The 27091-nt window shown below is 49.8% G+C and overlaps 1 protein-coding gene across 1 annotated transcript in view; it reads right to left on the bottom strand.

The window, feature by feature from the left end:
* Positions 1–27091, bottom strand: part of LOC139231935 (probable E3 ubiquitin-protein ligase HERC3) — an 80526-nt gene that overhangs the window by 15573 nt on the left and 37862 nt on the right. The window contains exons 10-16 of the mRNA XM_070862542.1: positions 24109–24214; positions 21759–21951; positions 19016–19173; positions 12965–13051; positions 5916–6056; positions 4303–4469; positions 372–438 (exon numbers count right to left, since the gene is read on the bottom strand). Of these exons, the coding sequence (XP_070718643.1) occupies positions 372–438; positions 4303–4469; positions 5916–6056; positions 12965–13051; positions 19016–19173; positions 21759–21951; positions 24109–24214 (919 nt within the window). The remainder of the gene's footprint in view (positions 1–371; positions 439–4302; positions 4470–5915; positions 6057–12964; positions 13052–19015; positions 19174–21758; positions 21952–24108; positions 24215–27091) is intronic.

The following is a 27091-nucleotide window of genomic DNA, read 5'->3' as shown; positions in this document are numbered from 1 at the left end:
TCTCTTCCGCAAATGGCAATTAATGCTGGGTCAATTGTTAATTTTAAATCAGAGATTGATAGATTTTTGTTAACCAAAGGTATTAAGGGATATGGGCCAAAGGCGGGTAGATGGAGTTAGGTCACAGATCAGCCATGATCTCATTGAATGGCGGAACAGGCTCGAGGGGCTGAATGGCCTCCTCCTGTTCCTATATTTCCACATGTAGAAGTACAGGACAACGCCCAGCTGTCAGATCCACAACAGTCGAACCCATATCATGCCAGTGAAGATCAGCTCGAGTTTGTGCGCCTGTACCTCAGCAGGATTAATAATCCCAGAGAGGGGAGGAGACAAATCAGAGAGAGAGGAAAAGAGCAAGAGCGACCTACTGTGAAATCCTGGCAGAATACGTCTTCGATATCATCATTCTCATAATTGAGAAGCTCCTGGAGATTTCTGCAGGCAAAGAGAGAAGCAAGTTAATGAACATCGGCTGACTAACGATTGTCAAAGAAAGCAAGTACGTTTATATGTGACTGAAGCACTGTGCCACAGATGGCTAGCAAACGATTTCTTTAATCGGAGAGGTGGGTCTCTGCCTAGTTTGCTACAAGACCTGATCTACGTTGCAAACAGGAGCCATTTACATTTCTCTGTCGGCTCAGTGCCTAAATCACTTCTGTTTTGCTTGCTTCCTACAATAGGGACGGGCAAAACTTCACACAACAGTGTTGCCTGCCGTTTGTGTTTTCAATTCAACAACAACTTGCATTTATATAGCGCCTTTAACGTAGTAAAACATCCCGAGGCGCTTCACAGGAGCGATTGTCAAACAAAGTTTGACACCGAGCCACATATGGAAAAATTAGGGCAGGTGACCAAAAGCTTGGTCAGAGAGGTAGGTTTTAAGGAGTGTCTTAAAGGAGGAGAGAAAGGTAGAGATTTGGAGAGGTTTAGGGAGGGAGTTCCAGAGCTTGGGGCCCAGGTAACAGAAGGCACGGCCACCAACGGTTGAGCGATTATAATCAGGAATGCTCAGGAGGGCAGAATTAGAGGAGCGCAGACATCTCGGGGGGTTGTGGGGCTGCAGGAGATTACAGAGATAGGGAGGGGTGAGGGCCATGGAGGGATTTGTAAACAAAGATGAGAATTTTGAAATCGAAGCGTTGGTTAAACGGGATCCAATGTTGGTCAGTGAGCACAGGGGTGATGGGTGAGTGGGACTGGGTGTGAGTTAGTACACGGGGCAGTGAGCACAGGGGGTGATGGGTGAGCGGGACTCGGTGTGAGTTAGGACACGGGGCAGTGAGCACAGGGGGTGATGGGTGAGTAGGACTCGGTGTGAGTTAGGACACGGGGCAGTGAGCACAGGGGGTGATGGGTGAGTGGGACTGGTTGCGAGTTAGGACACGGGGCAGTGAGCACAGGGGGTGATGGGTGAGTGGGACTCGGTGCGAGTTAGGACACGGGGTCAGTGAGCACAAGGGGTGATGGGTGAGTGGGACTGGGTGTGAGTTAGGACACGGGGTCAGTGAGCACAGGGGGTGATGGGTGAGCGGGACTCGGTGTGAGTTAGGACACGGGGCAGTGAGCACAGGGGGTGATGGGTGAGTGGGACTGGGTGTGAGTTAGGACACGGGGTCAGTGAGCACAGGGGGTGATGGGTAAGTGGGACTGGGTGCGAGCTAGGACACGGGGCAGTGAGCACAGGGGGTGATGGGTGAGTGGGACTGGGTGCGAGCTAGGACACGGGGCAGTGAGCACAGGGGGTGATGGGTGAGTGGGACTCGGTGCGAGTTAGGACACGGGGCAGCGAGCACAGGGGGTGATGGGTGAGCGGGACTGGGTGCGAGTTGGGACATGGGGCAGTGAGCACAGGGGGTGATGGGTGAGCGGGACTCGGTGTAAGTTAGGACACGGGGCAGTGAGCACAGGAGGTGATGGGTGAGCGGGACTCGGTGCGAGTTAGGACACGGGGCAGTGAGCACAGGGGGTGATGGGTGAGTGGGACTGGGTGCGAGTTAGGACACGGGGCAGTGAGCACAGGGGGTGATGGGTGAGCGGGACTCGGTGTGAGTTAGGACACGGGGCAGTGAGCACAGGGGGTGATGGGTGAGCGGGACTCGGTGTGAGTTAGGACACGGGGCAGTGAGCACAGGGGGTGATGGGTGAGCGGGACTGGGTGCGAGTTAGGACACGGGGCAGTGAGCACGGGGGTGATGGGTGAGCGGGACTCGGTGCGAGTCAGGACACAAGGCAGTGAGCACAGGGGGTGATGGGTGAGCGGGACTGGGTGCGAGTTAGGACACGGGGCAGTGAGCAGAGGGGGTGATGGGTGAGCGGGACTCGGTGCGAGTTAGGACATGGGCAGTGAGCACAGGGGGTGATGGGTGAGCGGGACTCGGTGCGAGTTAGGACACGGGGCAGTGAGCACAGGGGGCGATGGGTGAGTGGGACACGGTGCGAGTCAGGACACGGGACAGTGAGCACAGGGGGTGATGGGTGAGCGGGACTGGGTGCGAGTTAGGACACAGGGCAGTGAGCACAGGGGGTGATGGGTGAGCGGGACTCGGTGCGAGTCAGGACACGGGGCAGTGAGCACAGGGGGTGATGGGTGAGCGGGACTGGGTGCGAGTTAGGACACGGGGCAGTGAGCACAGGGGGTGATGGGTGAGCGGGACTCGGTGCGAGTTAGGACATGGGCAGTGAGCACAGGGGGTGATGTGAGCGGGACTCGGTGCAAGTTAGGACATGGGCAGTGAGCACAGGGGGTGATGGGTGAGCGGGACTCGGTGCGAGTTAGGACACGGGGCAGTGAGCACAGGGGGTGATGGGTGAGCGGGACACGGTGCGAGTTAGGACACGGGGCAGTGAGCACAGGGGGTGATGGGTGAGCGGGACTCGGTGCGAGTTAGGACATGGGCAGTGAGCACAGGGGGTGATGGGTGAGCGGGACTCGGTGCGAGTTAGGACGTGGGCAGTGAGCACAGGGGGTGATGGGTGAGCGGGACTCGGTGCGAGTTAGGACATGGGCAGTGAGCACAGGGGGTGATGGGTGAGCGGGACTCGGTGCGAGTTAGGCCACGGGGCAGTGAGCACAAGGGATGATGGGTGAGCGGGACTCGGTGCGAGTTAGGACATGGGCAGTGAGCACAGGGGGTGATGGGTGAGCGGGACTCGGTGCGAGTTAGGACATGGGCAGTGAGCACAGGGGGTGATGGGTGAGCGGGACTCGGTGCGAGTTAGGACATGGGCAGTGAGCACAGGGGGTGATGGGTGAGCGGGACTCGGTGCGAGTTAGGACACGGGGCAGTGAGCACAGGGGGTGATGGGTGAGCAGGACTCGGTGCGAGTTAGGACACGGGGCAGTGAGCACAGAGGGTGATGGGTGAGTGGGACTTGGTGCGAGTTAGGACACTGGCTGCTGAGTTTTGGATCACCTCTAGTTTACATAGGGTGGAAGATGGGAGGCCAGCCAGGAGAGCGTTGGAATAGTCACATCTAAAGGTAACAAAGGCATGGATGAGGGTTTCAGCAGCGGATGAGCTGAGGCAGGGGTAGGGTCGGGCGATGTTATGGAGGTGGAAATACACAGTCTTCGTGCTCTGTGGTCGGAAGCACATCTCGGGGGTAAATATGACACCAAGGTTGCGAACAGTCTACGCTGCTATTCTCGGCAACATCCTGTCAAACAGTTAGGGGACAAGCCCAAATACTTGAAGGGAAATATTTCCGAGCTTTGGGGACTCATTGGATAGCTCTGCTAAAGAGCTGACACAGGGACGATGGGCCGTACGGCCTCCGTCTGTGCTCCTTCATCAGGAATAGGAGCAGGAGTCGGCCATTTGACCACTCGAGCCTGCTCCACCATTCAATAAAATTGTGGCTGATCTGATCTTGGCCTCAGCTCCACTTTCCTGCCTGTCCAATGAGTACCGGCCCAACCTGCTCAACCTTTCCTCATCATCTCAGGAATCAACTTAGTGAACCTTCTCTGAACTGCCTCCAGTGCAAGTATATCCTTCCTTAAATACAGAGACCAAAACTGTACGCAGTACTCCAGCTGTGGTCTCACCAATACCCTGTACAGTTGTAGCAGGACTTCTCTGTTTTATACTCCATCCCCCTTTGCAATAAAGGCCAAGATTCCATTTGCCTTCCTGATCACTTGCTGTACCTGCATACTAACTGTTTGTGTTTCATGCACAAGGACCCCCAGGTCCCGCTGTACCGCAGTATTCTGCTCTCTCTCTCTCAAGTTTCCACGTGGTGGCTCTCAACCGGCCTTTGACAGAAGTGAATAACAGAAGTTTGACTCACTGCCCTACTGTCGGTGAGAGTTCCTTCAGGTCATCCAGGGTTGGCCGGACACGCAGCAGCTTTTTGTACAGGGCCAATGGGAAGTGGAAGTCTGCCACGAGGCCATGGTATAGAGCGAGCCAACAGAGAATCCCCACCAGGCGGAATAGGTCATCGATTTCTGGCTCCTGTGTAGGGAAAACCAACACCATAATTGCTGCTATGCAAAGTCTTAACGCAACTTGATACAACTGAATTACATGGGGACAGGAGAAGGCCATTCAGCCCCTCGAGCCTGTTCCGTCATTCAATGGGATCGTGGCTGATCTGTATCTTAACTCCATCCGCTCGCCTCAGCTCCATCTCCTTTTACCCTTGGCAAGCAAAAAGCTCTCAGTCTCAGATTTAAATGATTCATTGAGCTAACCCCTACTGCTTTGTGTGGGAGAGAGTTCTACACTTCTCCCACCCTGTGTGTGAAGTGTTTCCCAGCTTTGCTCCTCAATGGCCTGGCTCTGATGTTAAGGTGATGTCCTCTTGTTCTAGACTCTCTCCACCAGCGGACAAGGCCTATATCCGTCTACCCTACCAATGCCTTTCAGGATCCAAAAAACCCCAATCAAATCAGCCCTTAACCTTGTATATTCCAGGGAATAGGAGTTTAAGTAAACTTGGTGCTATTGAATAACCCAGAAACAGACCTTGCCAGTGTTCATGTTCCACACGAGCTTCCTCCCACGCTATTTACTTCATCTCACCCGGTCACCATATCCTTCGATTCCTTTCTCCGTCATGTTCGTATCTAGCTTCCCCTTAAATGCATCGATGCTGTTCGTCTCAATCACTCCCTGTGGTCGTAAGTTCCACATTCTCACCACTCATGATGTTGAGTCTCATTATTACAAGTTAAAGGGCGTTAACATCAGAAAAGAAAAGAAAGAGTTGCATTTATATAGTGCCTTTCACGACCAACGGATGTCTCAAAGCATTTTACAGCCAATGAAGTACTTTTGGAGTGTAGTCAGTGTTGTAATGTGGGAAACACGGCAGTTAATTTGCGTAGAGCTAGCTCCCACAAACAGCAATGTGATAATGACCCAGATAATTTGTTTTTTTTTGTTGATTGAGGGATAAATATTGGGCCCAATGACACCGGGGATAACTCCCCTGCTCTTCTTCAAAATAGTGTCATGGGATCTTTTACATCCACCTGAGAGAGCAGACAGGGTCTTGATTTAGCGTCTCAGCTGAAAGACAGCATCTCCGACAGTGCGGCGCTCCCTCAGTACTGCACCAGGACTGTCAGCCTAGATTTTTGTGCTCAAGTACCTGGAGTGGGGTTTGAACCCACAACCTTGTGACTCAGAGGCAACATTGCTACCCACTGAGCCACGGCTGACAGTACTGCAGTAAGTGCACCGCTGTGAATATTAACTCTGCAACTTAAAGGCTTTACACGAACAAAACTTATGACTTCGTGACTCAGGTGTCAGCACTCCCGTCTCCGAGTCCGAAGGTCGTGGGTTCATGGTCCCACTCCAGAGACTTGAGCACAAACATCAGGCCGACACTTCAGTGCAGCACTGAGGGAGTGCTGCAGTGTCGGAGGTGCCAAGAGTCTAAGATTCACGTACCCATTCGGGAAACCAAACAAGCCTGGATTCTTCATATAGCTTGAATGCCTTTGGTAGCGTACACAGTTCCTTGGTAATGATAGAGAAGAATTCCTGTGACACACTGCCTTCATCAATACCTGATTCACCCACAAACTTCACCTGAAATAATGGAAACAAAGAGACCAGAATTAGAAATCTGTACTTTTATTTCCTCTGATTTGTACCCTCCGATTTTCCCTCTTCTTAACCCTCTACAACAACAACTTGCATTTATATAGCACCTTTAATGTGGTAAAACATCCCAAGATACTTCACGGGAGCGATTATCAAACAAAATTTGTGACATTGAGCCTTATAAGGAGATATTAGGCCAGGTGACCAAAAGCTTTGTCAAAGAGATAGGTTTTAAGGAGCATATTAAAGGAGGAGAGAGAAGTAGAGGTGAAAAGGTTTCGGGAGGGAGTTCCAGAACTTGGGGCCCAGGCAGCTGAAGGCATGGCCACCAATGGTTGAGCGATTATAATCAGGGATTCTCAAGAGGCCATAATTGGAAGAGGGCTGAAAATATGGAGGGTTGTGAGGCTGGAGGAGGTTTCAGAGATAGGGAGGGGCGAGGGGCCATGGCGAGGTTTGAAAACAAGGATGAGAATTTTAAAATCATGGTGTTGCTGGACCGGGAGTCACTGTAGTTCAGTGAGCACAGGGGGTGATGGGTGAGCGGGACTCGATGAGAGTTAGGACACGGGGCAGTGAGCACAGGGGTTGATGGGTGAGCGGGACTCGATGAGAGTTAGGACACGGGATCAGTGAGCACAGGGGGTGATGGGTGAGCGGGACTCGATGAGAGTTAGGACACGGGGCAGTGAGCACAGGGGGTGATGGGTGAGCGGGACTCGATGAGAGTTAGGACACGGGTAGTGAGCACAGGGGGTGATGGGTGAACGGGACTCGATGAGAGTTAGGACACGGGGCAGCGAGCACAGGGGGTGATGGGTGAACGGGACTTGGTGCGAGTTAGGACACGGGGCAGTGAGCACAGGGGGTGATGGGTGAGTGGGACTTGTTGCGAGTTAGGACACGGGGCAGCAAGCACAGGGGGTGATGGGTGAGCCGAACTCAGTGCGAGTTAGGACACGGGGCAGCGAGCACAGGGGGTGATGGGTGAGCCGAACTCAGTGCGAGTTAGGACACGGGACAGTGAGCATTGGGGGTGATGGGTGAGCGGGACTCGGTGTGAGTTAGGACACGGGGCAGCGAGCACAGAGGGTGATGGGTGAGCGGGACTCGATGAGAGTTAGGACACGGGGCAGCGAGCACAGGGGGTGATGGGTGATGGGTGATTGGAATGTCAACTGGAGGAAATATATTAAAGTGAGGCAGGAGAATGTTCACCAATGTCAATGCGTTTGACACATTGTGTACTTTACAAAGTCGGAACTTTTAATCCAACAAGATTCTACATAATAAAAACAGAAAATACTGTAAAACACTCAGCAGGTCAGGCAGCATCTACGGAGCAAGAAACAGAGATAATGTTTCTGGTCGATGGCCTTTCATCGGAACTGGTAGAAGTTAAACAGTTTATAACCAAGAACTGAGTCAAGGACAAGTGTCGGGTGGGTGGGGGTGGGGAGAACAAAGGAGAAAGGTCTGTGTTCGGGTGGGTGCAATGAAATCTTTTGCGTCCAGCTGAGAGAGCAGATGGGGCTAACATCGGTTTAATGTCTCATCCGAAAGACAGCACCTCCTCCAGTACGGCGCTCCCCCAGCGCTGCCCGTCCGACAGTGCAGCGCTCCCTCAGTACTACCCCTCTCACAGTGCGGCACTCCCTCAATACTGCCCCTCCGACAGTGCAGCACTCCCTCAGTACTGACCCTCCGACAGTGCAGCACTCCCTCAGTACTGATCCTCCGACAGTGCGGCGCTCCCTCAGTACTGACCCTCCGACAGTGCGGCACTCCCTCAGTACTGGCCCTCCGACAGTGCGGTGCTCCCTCAGCATTGCCCCTCCGACAGTGCAGCACTCCCTCAGCATTGCCTCTCTGACAGTGCAGCACTCCCTCAGTACTGCCCCTCCGACAGTGCAGCGCTCCCTCAGTACTGCCCCTCCAACAGTACGGCGCTCCCTCAGTACTGACCCTCCGACAGTACTGCGCTCCCTCAGTACTGCCCCTCCAACAGTACGGCGCTCCCTCAGTACTGCCCCTCCAAAAGTACGGCACTCCCTCAGTACTGACCCTCCGACAGTGCGGCACTCCCTCAGTACTGCCCCTCCGACAGTGCAGCAGTCCCTCAGTACTGCCCCTCCAACAGTGCAGCGCTCCCTCAGCACTGTCCCTCCGACAGTACAGCACTCCCTCAGCACTGCACCGGGAGTGTCAACCTAGATTTTTGTGCTCAAGTCTCTGGAGTGGGACTTGAACCCACGACCTTCTGACTCAAGAGGCGAGAACTGTAACGTGTACAGTTTTGGTCTCCTTTTAAGAAGGATATACTTGCATTGGAAACAGTTCAGAGAAGGTTCACTCGGTTGATTCCTGAGATGAAGGAATTGTCTTATGAGGAAAGGTTGAGCAGGTTGGGCCTATACTCATTGGAGTTTAGAAGAATGAGAGGTGATCTTATTGAAACGTATAAGATTCTGAGAGGTCTTGATAGGGTAGATGCAGAGAGGATGTTTCCCCTCGAGGGAGAATCTAGAACTAGCGGGCATAGTTTCAGAATAAGGGGTCGCCCATTTAAAATGGAGATGAGGAGGAATTTCTTCTCTCGGAGGGTCGTGAATCTGTGGCATTCTCTGCCCCAGAGAGCTGTGGAGGCTGGGTCATTGAATATATTTAAGGTGGAGATAGACAGATTTCTGAATAATAGGGAGTGAAGGGTTAGGGGGAGTGGGCAGGGAAGTGGAGCTGAGTCCATGATCAGATCGTCCATGATCTTATTGAATGGCGGAGCAGGCCCGAGGAGCCGAATGGCCGACTCCTGCTCCTATTTCTTCTGTTGTTATGTTCTTATGGGAGTGCTACCCAAAGAGCCATAGCTGACACTATAGCAACTCAGTTCTGGTATCATCCTTCTGAATCTTTTTTGCACCTTCATCAGCGCCTCTATATCCTTTTTATAATGTGTTGATCAAAAATGTGTACACTACTCCAAGTATGATTGAACCATGTTAGCAGTAAAAAGCCAGGGAGCATTTTTACTTTAAGGCAACAAGATCTATTTCTGAATAGAGGAGGGATGAAGATCAATAGATGGGGTGAGATCAATTAAAAAGACATTGGCTTGCCGAGCCAAATCCTCTCGTTCTTATGCTCCTATATTGAGCAAAACGGAGAGGAGAGATGGAGAGAGGGAATGAAGCAAAGAAACTATTTGTGTTTTGGCACTTCCTCAGGACATCCCAAAGAACTACTTATGAAGTATAGTCACTGTTGGAAAACCAAGAAGCTAATGTACACACAGCAAGATCCCACAAACAGCAATGGCAATGCCCATTGTTTTAAACTGGTAAACTTTTACCTGAAGTAAACCACGGAGTCTCTTACAACTGCAGCATCTTAATTGTGCCAAGGTGTTTGGAAGGATATCTCTTCGGTTGATAAGTAGAAAGCATCGGGGATAATTGAACATAGGGAAACAAAAAATGCCGTGAAACAAGATTGAGTAAAGATTAAAATCACACACGTTATAAACCTCATAATCCTCATCATCAGAATCTTCATCATCAGAATCTTCATCATCAGAATCTTCATAATCAGCATCCACATAACAATCATAATCATCGTCGTCGTAGTCTTCCCAATAGTCATCAAAGATCCCAACAGAAACATCAGTGTTCCCAGTAGAAGCTTCAATTATGTCAGTAGAAGCTTCAATGTTCCCAGTAGAGGCATCAATGATACCAGTAGAAGCATCAATGATACCAGTAGAGGCATCAGTGTTTCCAGTAGAGGCATCAGTGTTCCCAGTAGAGACATCAATGTTCCCAGTAGACGTTTCAATGTTCCCAAGAGAGACATTAATGTTCCCAGTAGATACATCAATGTTCCCAGTAGAAGTTTCAATGTTCCCATAAGAGGCATCAATGATCCCAGTAGAGACAGCAATGTTCCCAGTAGAAGTTTCAATGTTCCCAATAGAGACACTAATGTTCTCAGTAGAAGTTTCAATGTTCCCAATAGAGACACTAATGTTCTCAGTAGAGGCATCAGTGTTCCCAGTAGAGGCATCAATGTTCCCAGTAGAGACATCAATGTTCCCAGTAGAGACATTAGCGTTTCCAATAGAGACATCAATGTTCCCAATAGAGACATCAATGTTCCCAGTAGAGGCATCAATGTTCCCAGTAGAAACATCAATGATCCCAGTAGAGGCATCAATATTCCCAGTAGGGACATCAATGTTCCCAGTAGAAGTTTCAATGTTCCCAGTAGAGACATCAATGTTCCCAGTAGAGACATCAATGTTCCCAGTAGAAATATCAGTGTTCCCAGTAGAAATATCAGTGTTCCCAGTAGAAACATCAATGATCCTGTTATTGCCAAAATTCATTCTTTCATCAAAGATTATTCCTTGCTGAAAGAAATAATGTAATGTTAGGAATATGATTTGTAAAACCATCTAACTAAAGGACTATCAATATAATAATAACTTTTATTTATATAACGCCTTTAACGTAGTAAAATGTCTTAATTCGCTTCACAGCAATCTTACAATACGTTAAATATTGACAAGAGAGGGAAGGAGAGAAAAATTGGGAGAAGGAAGTGTAAAATTGTCAGGCAAAATGCGCATGCAGATAGACATAGGTGAAAAAACTAATTAAAAAAATTCAAATTACATTATAAATAATACAATAAGGAGGAATATACAATAAACCAGAACTATATAATAATACTTACTCGTATTCTTAAGTGGGAGACTCGCTGGAAAATCTTAATTTTGTTTTCCATATTAAAGATGCAACTGTAACGAATCAATTTGAACATTGCTATCTGTGAAAAAAGCATCAAATTAACGATTCTTAATTTCTTAATCTTAGTTTAACTGCCATTAACATTATTATCTTATACCTTCCCTGAACACAGACCAGTGCAATCATAACTGATGGGATAAGTACCACGAATGATGGATATCCATTGTTGGGCTAACACCTTCCTTATCCTTTCAACAGATTCAAAAAGGAAAGAGAATTCACTTCATTTGTTCTTGTTTCATAATATTCTTCTTTAAACTTCTTAAGGAATAATACACATTTAGCCCTAAATATCTGAAACCATCTGTGTGGGGAACTTGTAGGGAAAATCCGTGTGACTGGCTTATCCAAGCCTATTCACGTTACCTGGTCTTGAAGGTAAGAAAAAGTTCCAACTGAGTGAAACGTTGTGTCTCTTTTTATGGTCTAGTTTCTACACTTCAAAAAGTGCTTAATTGGCTGTAAAGCGTTTTAAATGGCCGGTGGTCATGAAAGGCGCTATATAAATGCAAGTCTTTCTTTCTTTAAAAGCAGGCACAGAAAAAGGTCTATATCAAAAAGTCCAAAACAGCAGTAGGTTCCTGTAACTATAGGGCATAACATCAAGATTTGTACAACAACAAAAAAATTTATTTATAAAGCGCCTTTAACGTAGTCAAATGTCCCAAGGTGCTTCACAGCAGTGTTATAAGACAAAGCAGATAAATTTGACACTGAGCCACATAAGCAGAAATTAAGGCAGATGACCATAGAAACATAGAAACATAGAAACTAGGTGCAGGAGCAGGCCATTCGGCCCTTTGAGCATGCACCACCATTCACTATGATCATGGCTGATCATGCAACATCAGCAACCCCATTCCTGCTTTCTCTCCATACCCACTGATCCCCTTAGCCGTAAGGGCCACATCGAACTCCCTCTTGAATATATTTAACAAACTAGCCTGAACAACTTTCTGTGGTAGAGAATTCCACAGGTTCACAACTCTCTGAGTGAAGAAGTTTCTCCTCATCTCGGTCCTAAATGGCTTACCCCTTATCCTTAGACTGTGACCCCTGGTTCTGGACTTCCCCAACATCGGGAACATTCTTCCTGCATCTAACCTGTCCAGTACCGGCAGAATTTTATATGTTTCTATGAGATCCCCTCTCATTCTTCCAGATTCCAGTGAATATAAGCCTAGTCGATCCAGTTTTTCTCCATATGTCAGTCCTGCCATCCCGGGATACAGTCTGGTGAACCTTCACTGCACTCCCTCAATAGCAAGAATATCCTTCCTCAGATTAGGAGATCAAAACTGTGCACAATATTCCAGGTGAGGCCTCACTAAGGCCCTGTACAACTGCAGTAAGACCTCTCTGCTCCTGTACTCAAATCCTCTCGCTATGAAGACCAACATGCCATTTGCCTTCTTCACCGCCTGCTGTTCTTGCATGCCCACTTTCAATGACTGATGTATCATGACACCCAGGTCTCGTTGCACCTCCCCTTTTCCTAATCTGTCACCAAAAGATTGATTAAAGAGATAGGTCTTAAGGAATGTCTTAAAGGAGGAAAGAGAGGTAGAGAGGTGGGATCTTAATTTGTAAGGAAGACACGGCTGAACTTGAACTTGGTGGCTGCTCAGGCGAGCCAGTATAAATCATACACGGTGGGATCCTGGTGTCTCCAGACCGGGTAACTCATTTCTAAACTTCTCTGCCTCTCTTGCTCCTCCTTCCAGTCCCAGCACCCTCCGAAATCTCTGCCCTCCTCTAATTCTGGCCTCTAGAGCATCCCCGATTATTATCGCTCCATCATTGGCGGTCGTGCCTTCAGCTGCCTGGGCCCCAAGCTCTGGAACTCCCTCCCTAAACCTCTCCACCTCTCTCTCCTCCTTTAAGATGCTCCTTAAAACCTCCCTCTTTGACCAAGCTTTTGGTCACCTGCCCTAATTTCCCCTTATGTGGCTCGCTGTCACATTTTGTTTGATAACTCTCCCTAGGTCGTTTTTCGACATTAAAGGCGCTATTTAAATGCAACTGGTCCTTGCAGTCATAAAGGTGGGATCCAAATAAAATACTTGATCACGAATTTTCGGAACTTACACAGGAAATGGACGTGCCCCCAAAGACCTCTGCTGGAGAAATGTAGAAAGTGTTCTCCTGGATTTTAAGACTTGAGGTTGAATTAATCTGTGGACAGAATCAATTGAAACATAATTTGCTGCAATACTTTATGTTATTCATTAACATTTTAAATAACAATGGCAGAGTTTGGTACCGGCTTATCTACAGACAGCCTTGGAAAGAATGTACCGAGGATTTATATCCCAGCATTCACATCCATTCCACCAGGTGGATTTCATCCTCTTTAGCCAGAGTTGCGCAAACTATTCTGTAAACTTCCAGCGCTAAATAAATAAGCAATTTTTATTTTCAATATATGCTGCGACATTATTGTGAAGAATATCAGGGTTGGTATCTCGGGCCACCATTTATCCCTCAGACAAATGCTGGAGTCCATGATTAAAGAAGCAGTAGCAGGACATTTGGAAAAGCATAATTCGGTCAGGCAGAGTCAGCATGGAAGTCATGGAAGGGGAAGTCATGTTTGACAAATTTGCTGGAGTTCTTTGAGGATGTAACGAACAGGGTGGATAAAGGGGAACCAGTGGATGTGGTGTATTTGGATTTCCAGAAGGCATTTGACACGGTGCCACATAAAAGGTTACTGCACAAGATAAAAGTTCATGGGGTTGGGGTAATATTAGCATGGATAGAGGATTGGCTAACTAACAGAAAACAGAGAGTCAGGATAATTCTCTGGTTGGCAACCAGTAATTAGTGGGGTGCCGCAGGGATCAGTGCTGGGACCCCAACTATTTACAATCTATATAAACGACTTGGAAGAAGGGACCGAGTGTAACGTAGCCAAGTTTGCTGACGATACAAAGGTGGGAGGAAAAGCAATGAGTGAGGAGGACACAAAAAATCTGCAAAAGGACATAGACAGGCTAAGTGAGTGGGCAAAAATTTGGCAGATGGAGTATAATATTGGAAAGTGTGAGGTCATGCACTTTGGCAGAAAAAAATCAAAGAGCAAGTTATTATTTAAATGGAGAAAGATTGCAAAGTGACGCAGTACAGCGGGACCTGGGGGTACTTGTGCATGAATCACAAAAGGATAGTATGCAGGTACAGCAAGTGATCAGGAAGGTCAATGGTATCTTGGCTTTTATTGCAAAGGGGATGGTGTACAAAAGCAGGGAAGTCTTGCTACAGCTATATAAGGTATTGGTGAGGCCACACCTGGAATACTGCGTGCAGTTTTGGTTTTCATATTTACGAAAGGCTATACTTGCTTTGGAGGCAGTTCATAGAAGGTTCACTAGATTGATTCTGGGGATGAGGGAGTTGACTTATGAGGAAAGGTTGAGCAGATTGGACCTCTACTCATTGGAATTCAGAAGAATGAGAGGTGATCTTATCGAAACGTATAAGATTATGAAGGGGCTTGACAAGGTGGATGCGAGAGGATGTTTCCACTGATAGGGGAGACTAGAATTAGAGGCCATGATCTTAGAATAAGGGGTTGCCCATTTAAAACTGAGATGAGGAGAAATTTCTTCTCTCAGAGGGTTGTAACTCTGTGGAATTCGCTGCCTCAGAGAGCTGTGAAGCTGGGACATTGAATAAATTTAAGACAGAAATAGACAGTTTCTTAAACGATAAGGGGATAAGGGGTTATGGGGAGCGGGCGGGGAAGTGGAGCTGAGTTCATGATCAGATCAGCCATGATCTTATTAAATGATGGAGTAGGCTTGAGGGGCCGTATGGCCTACTCCTGTTCCTATTTCTTATGTTCTTATGTTCTTATGACTGATACCTGCTCCTTTATTTTATTGCTGTTTGTGGGAGCATGCTGTGCACAAATTGGCTGCCGCGTTTCCCACATTAAAACAGTGGCTGCACTTCAAAAGGTCTTTCATCAGCCGTGAAATGCTTTGGGGCGTTTGGTGGTTGTGAAAGGCGCAAATCCCTTATCTTGAGACTGTGACCCCTGGTTCTAGACTCCCCAGCTCGGGGGAAACATCCTTCCAGCATCTACCCTGTCAAGCCCTGTAAGAATGTTGTATGTTTCAATGAGATCACCTCTCATTCTTTTAAACTCCAGAGAATATCGGCCTAGTCTACTCAATCTCTCCTCATAGGACAATCAGGAATCAGGCCTTGCACTCCCTCTATGGCAAGTATATCCTTCCTTAGGTAAGGAGGCCAAAACTGTACACAATACTCCAGGTGTGGTCTCTGACAAAAGCCCTCTATAATTGCAGTAAGACATCTTTGCTCTTACATTCCAGTTGGCTGTGAGCAATATATATTCCTGTGCATATCTGCACCATGAAAACATTTATATTAAATTAACTGAGTGGTACAGTGCCTCGCCACTCACACCCTCGCCGCTTAGCCCAGGTGCTAATGAACTGAAAGCACTTCGTAAGTCTGATGAAAATTCCAAACTGTCTCATCTAGCAGATTTGTGAATGGGACACATAGATCATTCCAGGTAGTTAAGAACACAATGACAGAAGAATTAGGAGCAGGAGTTGGCCATTCGGCCCCTCGAGCCTGCTCCGCCATTCAATGAGATCATGGCTGATCTTCGACCTCAACTCCATTTCTCCGCCCGATCCCCATATCCCTCGATTCCTCGAGAGTCCAAAAATCTATCGATCTCCGTCTTGAATATACTCAATGACTGAGTCTCCAAACAGAATCCCAAAGATTCACCACCCTCTGAGTGAAGAAATTTCCTTCTCATCTCAGTCCTAAATGGTCGACCCCTTATTCTGAGACTGTGACCCCTGGTTCTAGACTCTCCAGCCCGGGGGAAACATCCTCTCAGTCTCTACACTGTCAAGCCCTCTCAGAATCACTGAGATCACTTCTCATTCTTCTAAACTCCAGAGAGAATAGGTCCATTCTAGACAGAGTATCCTAATCTCAGATCAGTCATCGTCATAGGCAGTCCCTCAGAATCGAGGAAGACTTGCTTCCACTTTTAAAATGAGTTCTCAGGTAACTGTACAGTCCAATACCAGAACCACAGTCTCTGTCACAGGTGGGACAGACAGTGGTTGAAGGAAAGGTGGGTCTGGTTTGCCGCATTCTTTCCGCTGCCTGCGCTTGGTTTCTGCATGCTCTCGGTGGCGAGACTCAAGGTGCTCAGCGCCCTCCTGGATGCACTTCCTCCACTTAGGGCGATCTTTGGCCAGGGACTCCCAGGTGTCAGTGGGGATTTTGCACTTTATCAGGGAGGCTTTGAGGGTGTCCCTGTAACGTTTCCTCTGCCCACCTTTGGCTCGTTTGCCATGAAGGAGTTCCGAATAGAGCACTTGCTTTGGGAGTCTCGTGTCTGGCATGCGGACAATGTGGCCCGCCCAGCAGAGCTGATCGAGTGTGGTCAGTGTTTCAATGCTGGAGATGTTGACCTGGTCGAGGACGCTGATGTTGGTGCGCCTGTCCTCCCACAGGATTTGTAGGATCTTCTGGAGACATTTGCTGAGGCATATGAAAGCATGGGCCTTACACTAAACATCCGTAAGACAAAGGTCCTCCACCAGCCTGTCCTCGCCGCACAGCACTGCCCGCCAGTCATCAAGATCCATGGCAAGGACCTGGACAATGTGGACCACTTCCCATACCTCGGGGGCCTCTTATCAACAACAGCAGACATTGACGACGAGATTCAACACCGTCTCCAGTGCGCCAGTGCAGCCTTTGGCCGCCTGAGGAAAAGAGTGTTTGAAGACCAGGCCCTCAAATCTGCCACCAAGCTCATGGTCTACAGGGCTGTAGTAATATCCGCCCTCCTGTATGGCTCAGAAACATGGACCATGTACAGTAGACACCTCAAATCGCTGGAGAAATACCACCAACGATGTCTCCGCAAGATGCTACAAATCAGATCAGTATATACAAATGCAAAAGCAAAATACTGTGGATGTTGGAATCTGAAATAAAAACAGAAAATTCTGGAAATCTCAGAGGGTCAGGCAGTATCTCAGTGGGTCACTATAAGCCCACTGACTCCCACAGCTCCCTGGACTACACCTCCTCCCATCCCGCTTCCTGTAAGGACTCCATTCCATTCTCCCAGTTTCTCCATCTCTGTCGCATCTGCTCTGAGGACCCCACTTTTCACACTAGTGCCTCTGATATGTCTTCCTTTTTCCTCAACCGAGGATTCCCCTCCGCCGTGGTTAACATGGCCCTCGACCGTGTCCGATCTATTTCCCGCACCTCTGCTCTCACCCCTTCCCCTCCCTCTCTGAACCACGACAGGGTTCCCCTTGTCCTCAGCTTTCACCCCACCAGCCTCCACGTTCAACGGATCATTCTCCGCCATTTCCGCCACCTCCAGCGTGACCCCCACCACCAATCACATCGTCCCCTCCCCTCCCCTCTCAGCGTTCCGAAGGGACCGCTCCCTCCGTGACCCCCTGGTCCATTCCGCAGTCACCCCCAGCACCCCCTCCTCTTCCCACGGCACCTTCCTGTGCAAGTGCAGGAGATGCAACACCTGCCCTTTTACCTCCTCCCTTCCCACTGTCCAGGTGAAACAGCACTTTACTTGTACTTCTCTCAATGTAGTATACTGTATTCGCTGATCACGATGTGGTCTCCTCTACATTGCGAAGACCAAGCGGAGATTGGGTGACCGCTTTGTGGAATACCACCGTTCAGTCCGTAAGCGTGACCCCGGTCGCCTGTCACTTTAATTCCCCACTCCATTCCCACTCTGACCTCTCCGTCCTCGGTCTCCTACACTGTTCCAATGAAGCTCAACGCAAGCTCGAGGAACAGCACCTCATCTTTCGTTTAGACACTTTACAACCTTCTGGACTCAACATCGAGTTCAATAATTTCAGACCACAACCTCTGCCCATATCTTGCTCCCTTTCCTCTTTTTTTTAAAAACTTCACCCCCTCCCCCACCCTCCACCCCACCCACACCTCCTCCCCGATCTTATGTAAAAACAAATCTTTGTCTCCAATGGCAAATTCTGCCATTCACACCCTATCCAGATTAACCTTTTTCTAACTCCTGCCATTACCATTTCAATTCGGCCCATCATTCCTTTTGTCTCTCTAATCTCTCCTGTCTTCCACCCTATCCCAGACCTTCCCTTTTGTTCTTTCTTCCCCCTCCCCCTTTCAGTGCTCCTTAAGAATCTGCTTATTTCGAACACTCTCCAGTTCTGACGACGGGTCATCGACCCGAAACATTAACTCTGTTTCTCTCTCCACAGATGCTGCCTGACCCGCTGAGTATTTCCAGCATTTTCCCTTTTTGTTGTAGTATATATATATATATATATATATATTTGCTTGTTTTACAGAACACAGATGAGGAAGACTATTCTCAGCACATCCAACCTGTACCCAGCTCCCCTCCCTCACAGCCTCCAACTCCCGACACGTTTCATGTGTTAACCATTCTTCGTGTGAAGACCCTCCCAACATTGGACTTAAATTTGCCCATCAACCTGGCGTTCTACTTTCTATTTTTATGCTTCTTTGTTGTGAAGGAGGGAAGGTGCAATGATCGTGGTGTAAGGGTCTATTGGATTCCTTTACTTCAGTAAGTGTTAAGTCACGACGGGAGATCACACAAATGGGGGTTGTATTCTTTGGAGTTTGGAATATTAAGGGGTGATCTGATCGAAGTTTTCAGGATATTAAGGGGAACTGACAGGGTAGATAGAGAGAGACTATTCCCGCTGGTTGGGGAGTCTGGGACTAGGGGCAGAGTCTAAACATTAGAGCCAGACCTTTCAGGAGTGAAATTAGGAAACATTTCTACACACAGAGGGTGGGAGAGGTTTGGAACTCTGTGTGTAGAAGTGTTCCAAACGGCAATTGATGCTGGGTCAATTGTTAATTTTAAACCTGAGATTGATAGCTTTCTGTTAACCGAAGGTATTGAGGGATATGGGCCAACGGCGGGTATATGGAGTTAGGTCACAGATCAGTCGTGACTATCCCCATTCTCCAGCCAGGGGGAAACAGCCTCTCAGCATCCAATCAGTCCAATAGTTTTATATTCTAGACAGATGCAGACCAGGTTAGGGCTCTTACCTCAGTCACACTTACCTTGTAAAGTCTTTGCAAGACATTTAAACAATTGCACAGTTTGTCGGGAAATTCCTTTGTCTCCCTGGAGCTCTCCTGCAGAAGCCGGTAAGACACACTTTTATACAGCATCACAAGTTTCGTGAAGAAAAACTCATTGAGGTGACTCCACCAGGATTCTGGTTAGTAGTTGAGGGAGGAGCAAAAAACATTAAAATAAGATTCATTTTGATTCACCAGGATCTGAAGAATTAAACACATCACTGAAGCAGAAAGTTGCAATATTTATTGCTGGGGATTCTGAATTTATTTATTTTTTTGGTTGAATTTTGAGCTTATCGAGGTAATGTCAATGTTGGAGAATGGGATTCTGGACCTGGTTTTGTAGCCAGTTTCAGTATCAAACTCTGCAGGACGGAGACATTTAGGGGAATGATAGTGAAGGTTGCTGACGAGACCAAATTGGGGAGTGTGGTGGGGTAGGGAGGAGTGTGGTGGGGTAGGGAGGAGTGTGGTGGGGTAGGGAGGAGTGTGGTGGGGTAGGGAGGAGTGTGGTGGGGTAGGGAGGAGTGTGGCGGGGTAGGGAGGAGTGTGGCGGGGTAGGGAGGAGTGTGGTGGGGTAGGGAGGAGTGTGGTGGGGTAGGGAGGAGTGTGGTGGGGTAGGGAGGAGTGTGGTGGGGTAGGGAGGAGTGTGGTGGGGTAGGGAGGAGTGTGGCGGGGTAGGGAGGAGTGTGGTGGGGTAGGGAGGAGTGTGGCGGGGTAGGGAGGAGTGTGGTGGGGTAGGGAGGAGTGTGGTGGGGTAGGGAGGAGTGTGGTGGGGTAGGTAGGAGTGTGGTGGGGTAGGGAGGAGTGTGGTGGGGTAGGGAGGAGTGTGGCGGGGTAGGGAGGAGTGTGGCGGGGTAAGAGGGAGCATGGTGGGGAGGGATGAGGGGGTCGCGGGTGGGAAAGGGTGGGGGGCGCGGTGGGGAGGTGTGAGGGGGCGCGGGTGGGAAGGGGTGGGGTGGGGTGGGGGGAGCGCGGAGCGTGGTGGGGTGGGAGGGAAGCGGGTGGGGAGGGGTGGGGTGGGGTGGGGGGAGCGCGGAGCGTGGTGGGGTGGGAGGGAAGCGGGTGGGGAGGGGTGGGGTGGGGTGGGGGGAGCGCGGAGCGTGGTGGGGTGGGGGGGAAGCGGGTGGGGAGGGGTGAGGGGGGAGTGGGTGGGAAGGGGTGGGGGGGGAAGCGGGTGGGGAGGGGTGAGGGGGGAAGCGGGTGGGGAGGGGTGAGGGGGGAAGCGGGTGGGGAGGGGTGGGGTGGGGTGGGGGGAGCGCGGAGCGTGGTGGGGTGGGAGGGAAGCGGGTGGGGAGGGGTGAGGGGGGAGCGGGTGGGGAGGGGTGGGGTGGGGTGGGGGGAGCGCGGAGCGTGGTGGGGTGAGGTGAGGGGGACGCGGGTGGGGAGGGGTGGGGTGGGGGGAAGCTGAGAAAAATTGATAAAGACTACAGGAGGATGTCGCAGGATGGGCGGATGTAGAAAATGTGAGGGGTAATTTTCACTTTCTGGCAGAATGTATCATCCGTACAAAAGCAAAATATTGCGGATGCGGGAAATCTGAAATATAAACAGAAAATGCTGGAAATACTCAGCAGGTCGGGCAGCGTCTGTGGAGAGAGAAACAGAGTTAGTGTTTCAGGTCGATGACAGTCAGAACTGGAAAATGTTAGCGATGTATCGCCCACCCACGTGAAGTCTGAAGTTTGGCCGAAGAGAACAGGAAAATTCCTGGCTCTACTTTGAAACAAATGCCCTGGGATCTTTTGCACCTCCGACAACGCAGTTCTCCTTCAGTGCTGCACTGAGCTGTGAGCCCAGACCGGGGAGAGGCTGGAACCCACAACCACCTGGCTCAGAGGCAAGAGCGCTAGCCACTGACACAACCCAACACTCTTCTCCAAAAGGAAAATGTCAAAGGGCAGAGTGGAAAGGGCAACGGAATGGGACCAAGCGGGCAGTTCTCTCAGAGAGCCGGCACAGGTTCGATGGGCCGAATGGCCGTCTTCTCTGCTGTAGTAATCCACACCAACAACAACCTTGGTTCCTGGAGCACTCCTCACATACAGGGAGATAGCTCAACGTGCTTCACAGCGAGGGGAAAAACAGTCGACATCGACTAGCACAGAGAAAAATAGTGTAACATTGGGGATAGTCCAAAGACACACTTAACAGTTTATAAGCAGGTATTGTGGCAAGGAAAGGCCGGGGGAAAGGTGGAGTTGCGGGAGGAGGAAGGGGGGGAGAGGGGGGAGGGTGCTGGTGGTGGGGGGGGGGAGGAGGAAGTGGGGGGGGAGGGGGAGCGTGGAAGGAGGAAGTGGGGGGAGGGGGAAGGATGGTGGGGTGGGGGGGGGGTTAGTGTGATGATATAGGGGGAGCGTGATGGGATGGAGGGGAGAGGGAAGAACAAGAGTGAAGGTCTGTGATAGGGTGGGAGGCAGGAGAGATTAAATGACAAAAGGGATGGTGGTTTGAGGCAAAGGGATCGGGAAGAAATGTAAATGGCTCGGAACCTGATTATAAACGATTAAATCTCTTCATTTCTTCCAGTTTTGATGAAAGGTCAGTGACCTGATTAACTCAGTCTCTCTCTCTCCGCAGATGCTGCCTGACCTGTTGAGTGTTTCCAGCATTCTCTGTTACTACATCAGATTTCCAGCTCCCGCGGTATTTTGCCTGTGTTACAATATGGGGATTGGTTGTGGGGCGTGTGTAGATCGGGGATCATTGCTCGAGCTCTTACCAAGGATCTCCAGCTGGCTTTCCTCAAGCGACACAATCGCTGTACTCAGAAGGCTTGTAAGTTTCACCACGGTGGTCTGCTCCATGAGGACATCGATGAGCTCTGGCAGGACAAGGTAGACTCGAAGAGCTTCCACACCAGCCGTGGATTTAGATAATGAAGGGATCAACTTATTCTCTACTGCATTAGTTACCTATTGAAAAAAAACATTGGTGTGTAACTAATATATAATCAACAACATCTTGCATTTATATAGCGCCTTTAACATAGTAAAACATCCCACGGTGCTTCACAGGAGTGATTATCAGACACAATTTGACACCGAGCCACATGAGGAGATACTGGGACAGGTGACCAAAAGCTTGGTCAAAGAGGGAGGTTTTTGAGGAGTGTCATAAAGGAAGAGAGAGAGGCGGAGAGGTTTAGGGAGCGAGTTCCAGAGCTTGGGGCCCAGGCAGCTGAAGTCACGGCCACCAGTGGAGCGATTAAAATCGGGGATGCTCAAGAGGCCAGAATTGGAGGAGTGCAGAGATCTCGAAGGATTTGTAAGTCTGGAGGAGGTTAATCCAATAATAAATTGCTGCAGGTACAGAATTTCTTTCAGGATTCCGACATTTTGAATTTGTGGGTTTTCAGGTCAGAACCCTTATTATATGGGGAATCTAATCCCCCAGCAGTGCAGTAAAACTGGGAAAGTTACATTGAGTCTCCCCAGTGTTCTCTCACACAGTTAGTTCTTAATTTTAACTGGGCTGTCTGGAGAACGGGAAAGCAGAGGGAAGCCATTTCTCAGGGGGAAGGAAAGGGGGAGGAACTGTCAACCTGCACTGTTCTCGCAGAACTCCAAATAGCTGGTTCAAGACTGGCATTGGCAGTGGCCTGAACTCACTGAGGGCTGAACATGCTGAGGCCTGAACTCACTGAGGCCTGAGGCCTGAACATACTGAGGCCTGAACTCACTGAGGCCTGAGGCCTGAACACACTGAGGCCTGAACACACTGAGGCCTGAGGCCTGAACTCACTGAGGCCTGAACACACTGAGGCCTGAACACACTGAGGCCTGAGGCCTGAACATACTGAGGCCTGAACTCACTGAGGCCTGAGGCCTGAACACACTGAGGCCTGAGGCCTGAACTCACTGAGGCCTGAACACACTGAGGCCTGAACACTCTGAGGCCTGAGGCCTGAACTCACTGAGGCCTGAACACACTGAGGCCTGAACTCACTGAGGCCTGAGGCCTGAACTCACTGAGGCCTGAACACACTGAGGCCTGAACACACTGAGGCCTGAACTCACTGAGGCCTGAGGCCTGAACACACTGAGGCCTGAATACACTGAGGTATGAACATTGAGCCTGCTCACACTATTTCCCCCACTCTCTTGAGGTTATTTCAAATTGCCACCTGCTGTTTGAATCAAACTAGATTTAAGCCACTGAAATTGACCATTTGGTGCAATAATTCTGTTTGTGTGGTTTAATGTCCTGTGAACAAACAGAAATATGGTGGGGGGAGGGGAATTGTGTGTCTTTGTGAATGGACAATTGTCAGAGAGGTATATCCGAGTTCACAATGTGTTCAGCAACAGGAGCCTCTCCAACACCCACAAGGCACAAGTCAGGAGTGTGATGGAACACTCTCCACTTGCCTGGATGAGTGCAGCTCCAACAACACTCAAGAAGCTCGACACCATCCAGGACAAAGCAGCCGCTTGATCGGCTCCCCATCCACCACCTTCAACATTCACTCCCTCCACCACCGGCGCCCCCTGGCTGCAGTGTGTACCATCCACATCATTTTTGAACACCTCTATTAAATGTCCTCTTAACCCACTCTGCCCTAAGCGCACAAAGAATTATGATTTCTCATTTCTGACATCAGTTCTTCAGGCTGGGGCTCTTGTACAGTACGGCAATAAAACTCACCTCACTAGTTGATAATAAGAAAACATATAAGGGGTCCTAAACCATGCAGAAGGAGGCCATTCAGCCCATCATGCCTGTGGCGGCCCGTTGAAAGAGCGATCCGATTAGTCGCACTGCCCCCCTGCTCTTTCCCCATAGCCCTGGACAATATTTATCCCTCAAACAACATAGCAAAAAAACAGATTATCTAGTCAGTATCATATTGCTGTGTGTGGGTGCTTGCTGTGTGCTAATTGGCTGCTGCGTTTCCCATATTACAACAGTGTCTACACCACAAAAGTACTTAATTGGCTGTAAAGTGCTTTGAGACGTCCGGTGGTGGTGTAAGGCACAATATAAATACAAGTCTTTCTTTCCTAGCCCGGCAAACTGTTCCCTTTCAGGCATATAATCGGGAATCTGACTGGTGTAATCGCTAACGTTACCTCTTGTAAAAGTGTGAGATTTTTCCCCAGTTTCTCAAACCACAGGGTCACTGCTGACATATCCACTCCAGGGTCTACGCTGCTCGTTTTGAAATGGTTTCCCTCGCTGTTCCAAAAACAATAGTAAAACAAGTGTTAACGTTACACAGCGGGTGATATGTTAAGTCCCCATGTGCAGAGAGAGGTACCTGACCCCACCCCCAGAAACTCACTCTCCGCTGACCGCCAGAATTCACGTGAAGGACACTCACAACGACTAAGGTGTGAGCCGCAGCTCGGTGAGTATCGCTCTCTCTCTCATCTCGGAGTCCAGAAGGTCGTGGGTTCAAGTCCCACTCCAGAGACTGGAGCACAAAATCCAGACCGACACTCCCAAACCGATACTGAGCGAGTGTCGCTCTGTTGGAGGTGCCGTCTTTCATTTGAGACGTTAAATCGAGGCCCCGTCTGCTCTCTCAGGTGGAGATAAAAGATCCCACGGCTACTATTTCGCAGAAGAGCAGGGGAGTTATCCCCGGTGTCCTGGGGCCAATATTTCTCCTTCAATCAACATCACAAAAAAATCAGATTGTCTGGTCATTATCACATTGCTGTTTTTGGGAGCTTGCTGTGCGCAAACTGGCTGCTGCGTTTCCCACGTTACAACAGTGACCATACTTTGAAAGTACTTCATTGGCTGTAAAGCACTTTGGGACATGATGATGTCACCAATCTGGGGTCAGACGGAGGTCAGGCGCCCTTGCAGTGCGGGAGACACACTGTCACACTGCTGCTCTGTGGACCCAATCTGCTCGGGGAAAACGGGCAGGGCAAAGGACAATTTCCCCACCAGCCTCCCGAGGGACACACATTGTCCTGACTCAACTTCATCTCAAACAGGACCTTACAGCCGGCCAGGACAGCAGGTTTTATTTCTAATCCTCTGGATTGGATTTGAGCCCAACTCCAAAAACACTGGGGTAAATGTAATGATTTTATGCTGTTAATAAAGAAGGTAAGGAACAGGGCAAGCCACTCAGCCCTTCGAGCCTGTTCCACCTCAATCAGACCAAGGCTGATCTGTATCTTAACTCCATCTACCCACCTTAGTTCTGTAACCCTTAATACCCTTACCCAACAGAAGTCTATCAATCTCTGTTCTGAAATTTTCAAGTGACACCCCCCCCCACCCAAGCCTCAACAGCTTTTTGTGGGGGAGAGTTCCAGATTCCTAGCACTGTTGAGATATTGTTAGTGTTTTCTACCGTAAAGACTGATACAAAATATTTGTTCAGAGTTTCTGCCATCTCTATGTTCCTCATTCCTAGTTCCCGGTCTCGTCCTCTGAGGGACCAACATTTGCTTTGGCCATTCTTTTCCTTTTTATATACCTGTAGGAACTTTGCTATCTGTTTTTATATTTTGCGCTAGTTTACTGTCATAGTCTATCTTCCCTTTCTTAATCATTTTTTTAGTCATTCTTTGCTGGCTTTTAAAAGCTTCCCAATCTTCTGTCCTCCCACTAGTTTTGGCCACTTTGTACGCCCGTCCTTTATTTCTTTAGTTAGCCACAGATGGCTATCTTTTCTTTTACACCCTTTCCTTCTCACTGGAATATAATTTTCTTGAGAGTTGTGAAATATCTCCTTAAATGTACACCACTGTTTTAACCCTTTGAGACCCGGGTATCAGTCTGGTGAATCTGTCCTCACCAAGATCAATATAATCCTCCTCGAGGTTAGGGTTAGGGTTAGGGTTGGAACTGGACACAGTATTCCAGGCTTGAACAGAGCTCAGCTTGGAGAATCTACACCAATGTTTAGCCCTATCAGCGACCCTTGCTCTTTGATCCTTGTAATGTATTTGCTTCATGGGGTCTTTGCTTAAGAATTTATAGCAACACGTTGCTATTAAGAACTAGTTGGTTTATTAGCAAAGATTTAACAATCACACGACACATTACCAGTTCATCCACCAAACTGCATACCTCATCATGGATGACCTAGACCCAAATGGCTGGGGTTTTATTGAGTCTTGTGAGTATCACATGACTGGCTAAGCCACTCACAATGCAACAGCTGCACAACATTACAACCCTGACTCCACTTTGTGAGCGTGAAATTACAGAATGTCTCTGATTGTTCTCACCCTCCGAACCACGAGTCTCCCGCTCCCCACTCACCCTGCCTAACATCAGTCCCACCCACGCCCCACCCTGCCCATCAGTTCCCCCCCACCCTGCCCATCAGTCCCCCTCCCCCACCCTGCTCAACAGTACCCCCCCCACCCTGCCCATCAGTACCCCACCGCACCCTGTCCATCAGTCCCCCACCCTGCCCATCAGTCCCCCCTCATCCTGCTCATCAGTTCCCCCCCACCCTGCCCATCAGTTCCCCCCCATCCTGCTCATCAGTTCCCCCCTCCACCCTGCCCATCAGTCCCCCCCCATCCTGCCCATCAGTTCCCCCCCCCACCCCGCCCATCAGTTCCCCCCCCACCCTGCCCATCAGTACCCCCCCACTCTGCCCATCAGTTCCCCCCCCCACCCCGCCCATCAGTTCCCCCCCCACCCTGCCCATCAGTACCCCCCCACTCTGTCCATCAGTCCTCCCCCCCCCCACCCTGACCAGCAGTCCCCCCCCCACCCTGCGCATCAGACCCCCCCACCCTGCCCATCAGTCCCCCCCCACTCTGTCCATCAGTCCCCCCTCCCACTCTGTCCATCAGTCCCCCCCCCACCCTGCCCATCAGACCCCCCCACCCTGCCCATCAGTCCCCCCCCACTCTGTCCATCAGTCCCCCCTCCCACTCTGTCCATCAGTCCCCCCCCCACCCTGCCCATCAGACCCCCCCACCCTGCCCATCAGTCCCCCCCCACCCTGCCCATCAGTTCCCCCCCCACCCTGCCCATCAGTTCCCCCCCCACCCTGCCCATCAGTTCCTCCCCCACCCTGCCCATCAGTCCCACCCACGGGTGCCACTTGCCTCATTTCCAGGAAGCTTC

The sequence above is a fragment of the Pristiophorus japonicus genome, chromosome 2, assembly GCF_044704955.1.
Source record: "Pristiophorus japonicus isolate sPriJap1 chromosome 2, sPriJap1.hap1, whole genome shotgun sequence".
In the NCBI taxonomy this organism is placed as follows: domain Eukaryota; kingdom Metazoa; phylum Chordata; class Chondrichthyes; family Pristiophoridae; genus Pristiophorus; species Pristiophorus japonicus.
The sequence above is the reverse complement of the archived record's forward strand: the minus strand, read 5'-3'. Positions and strand labels throughout refer to the sequence as shown.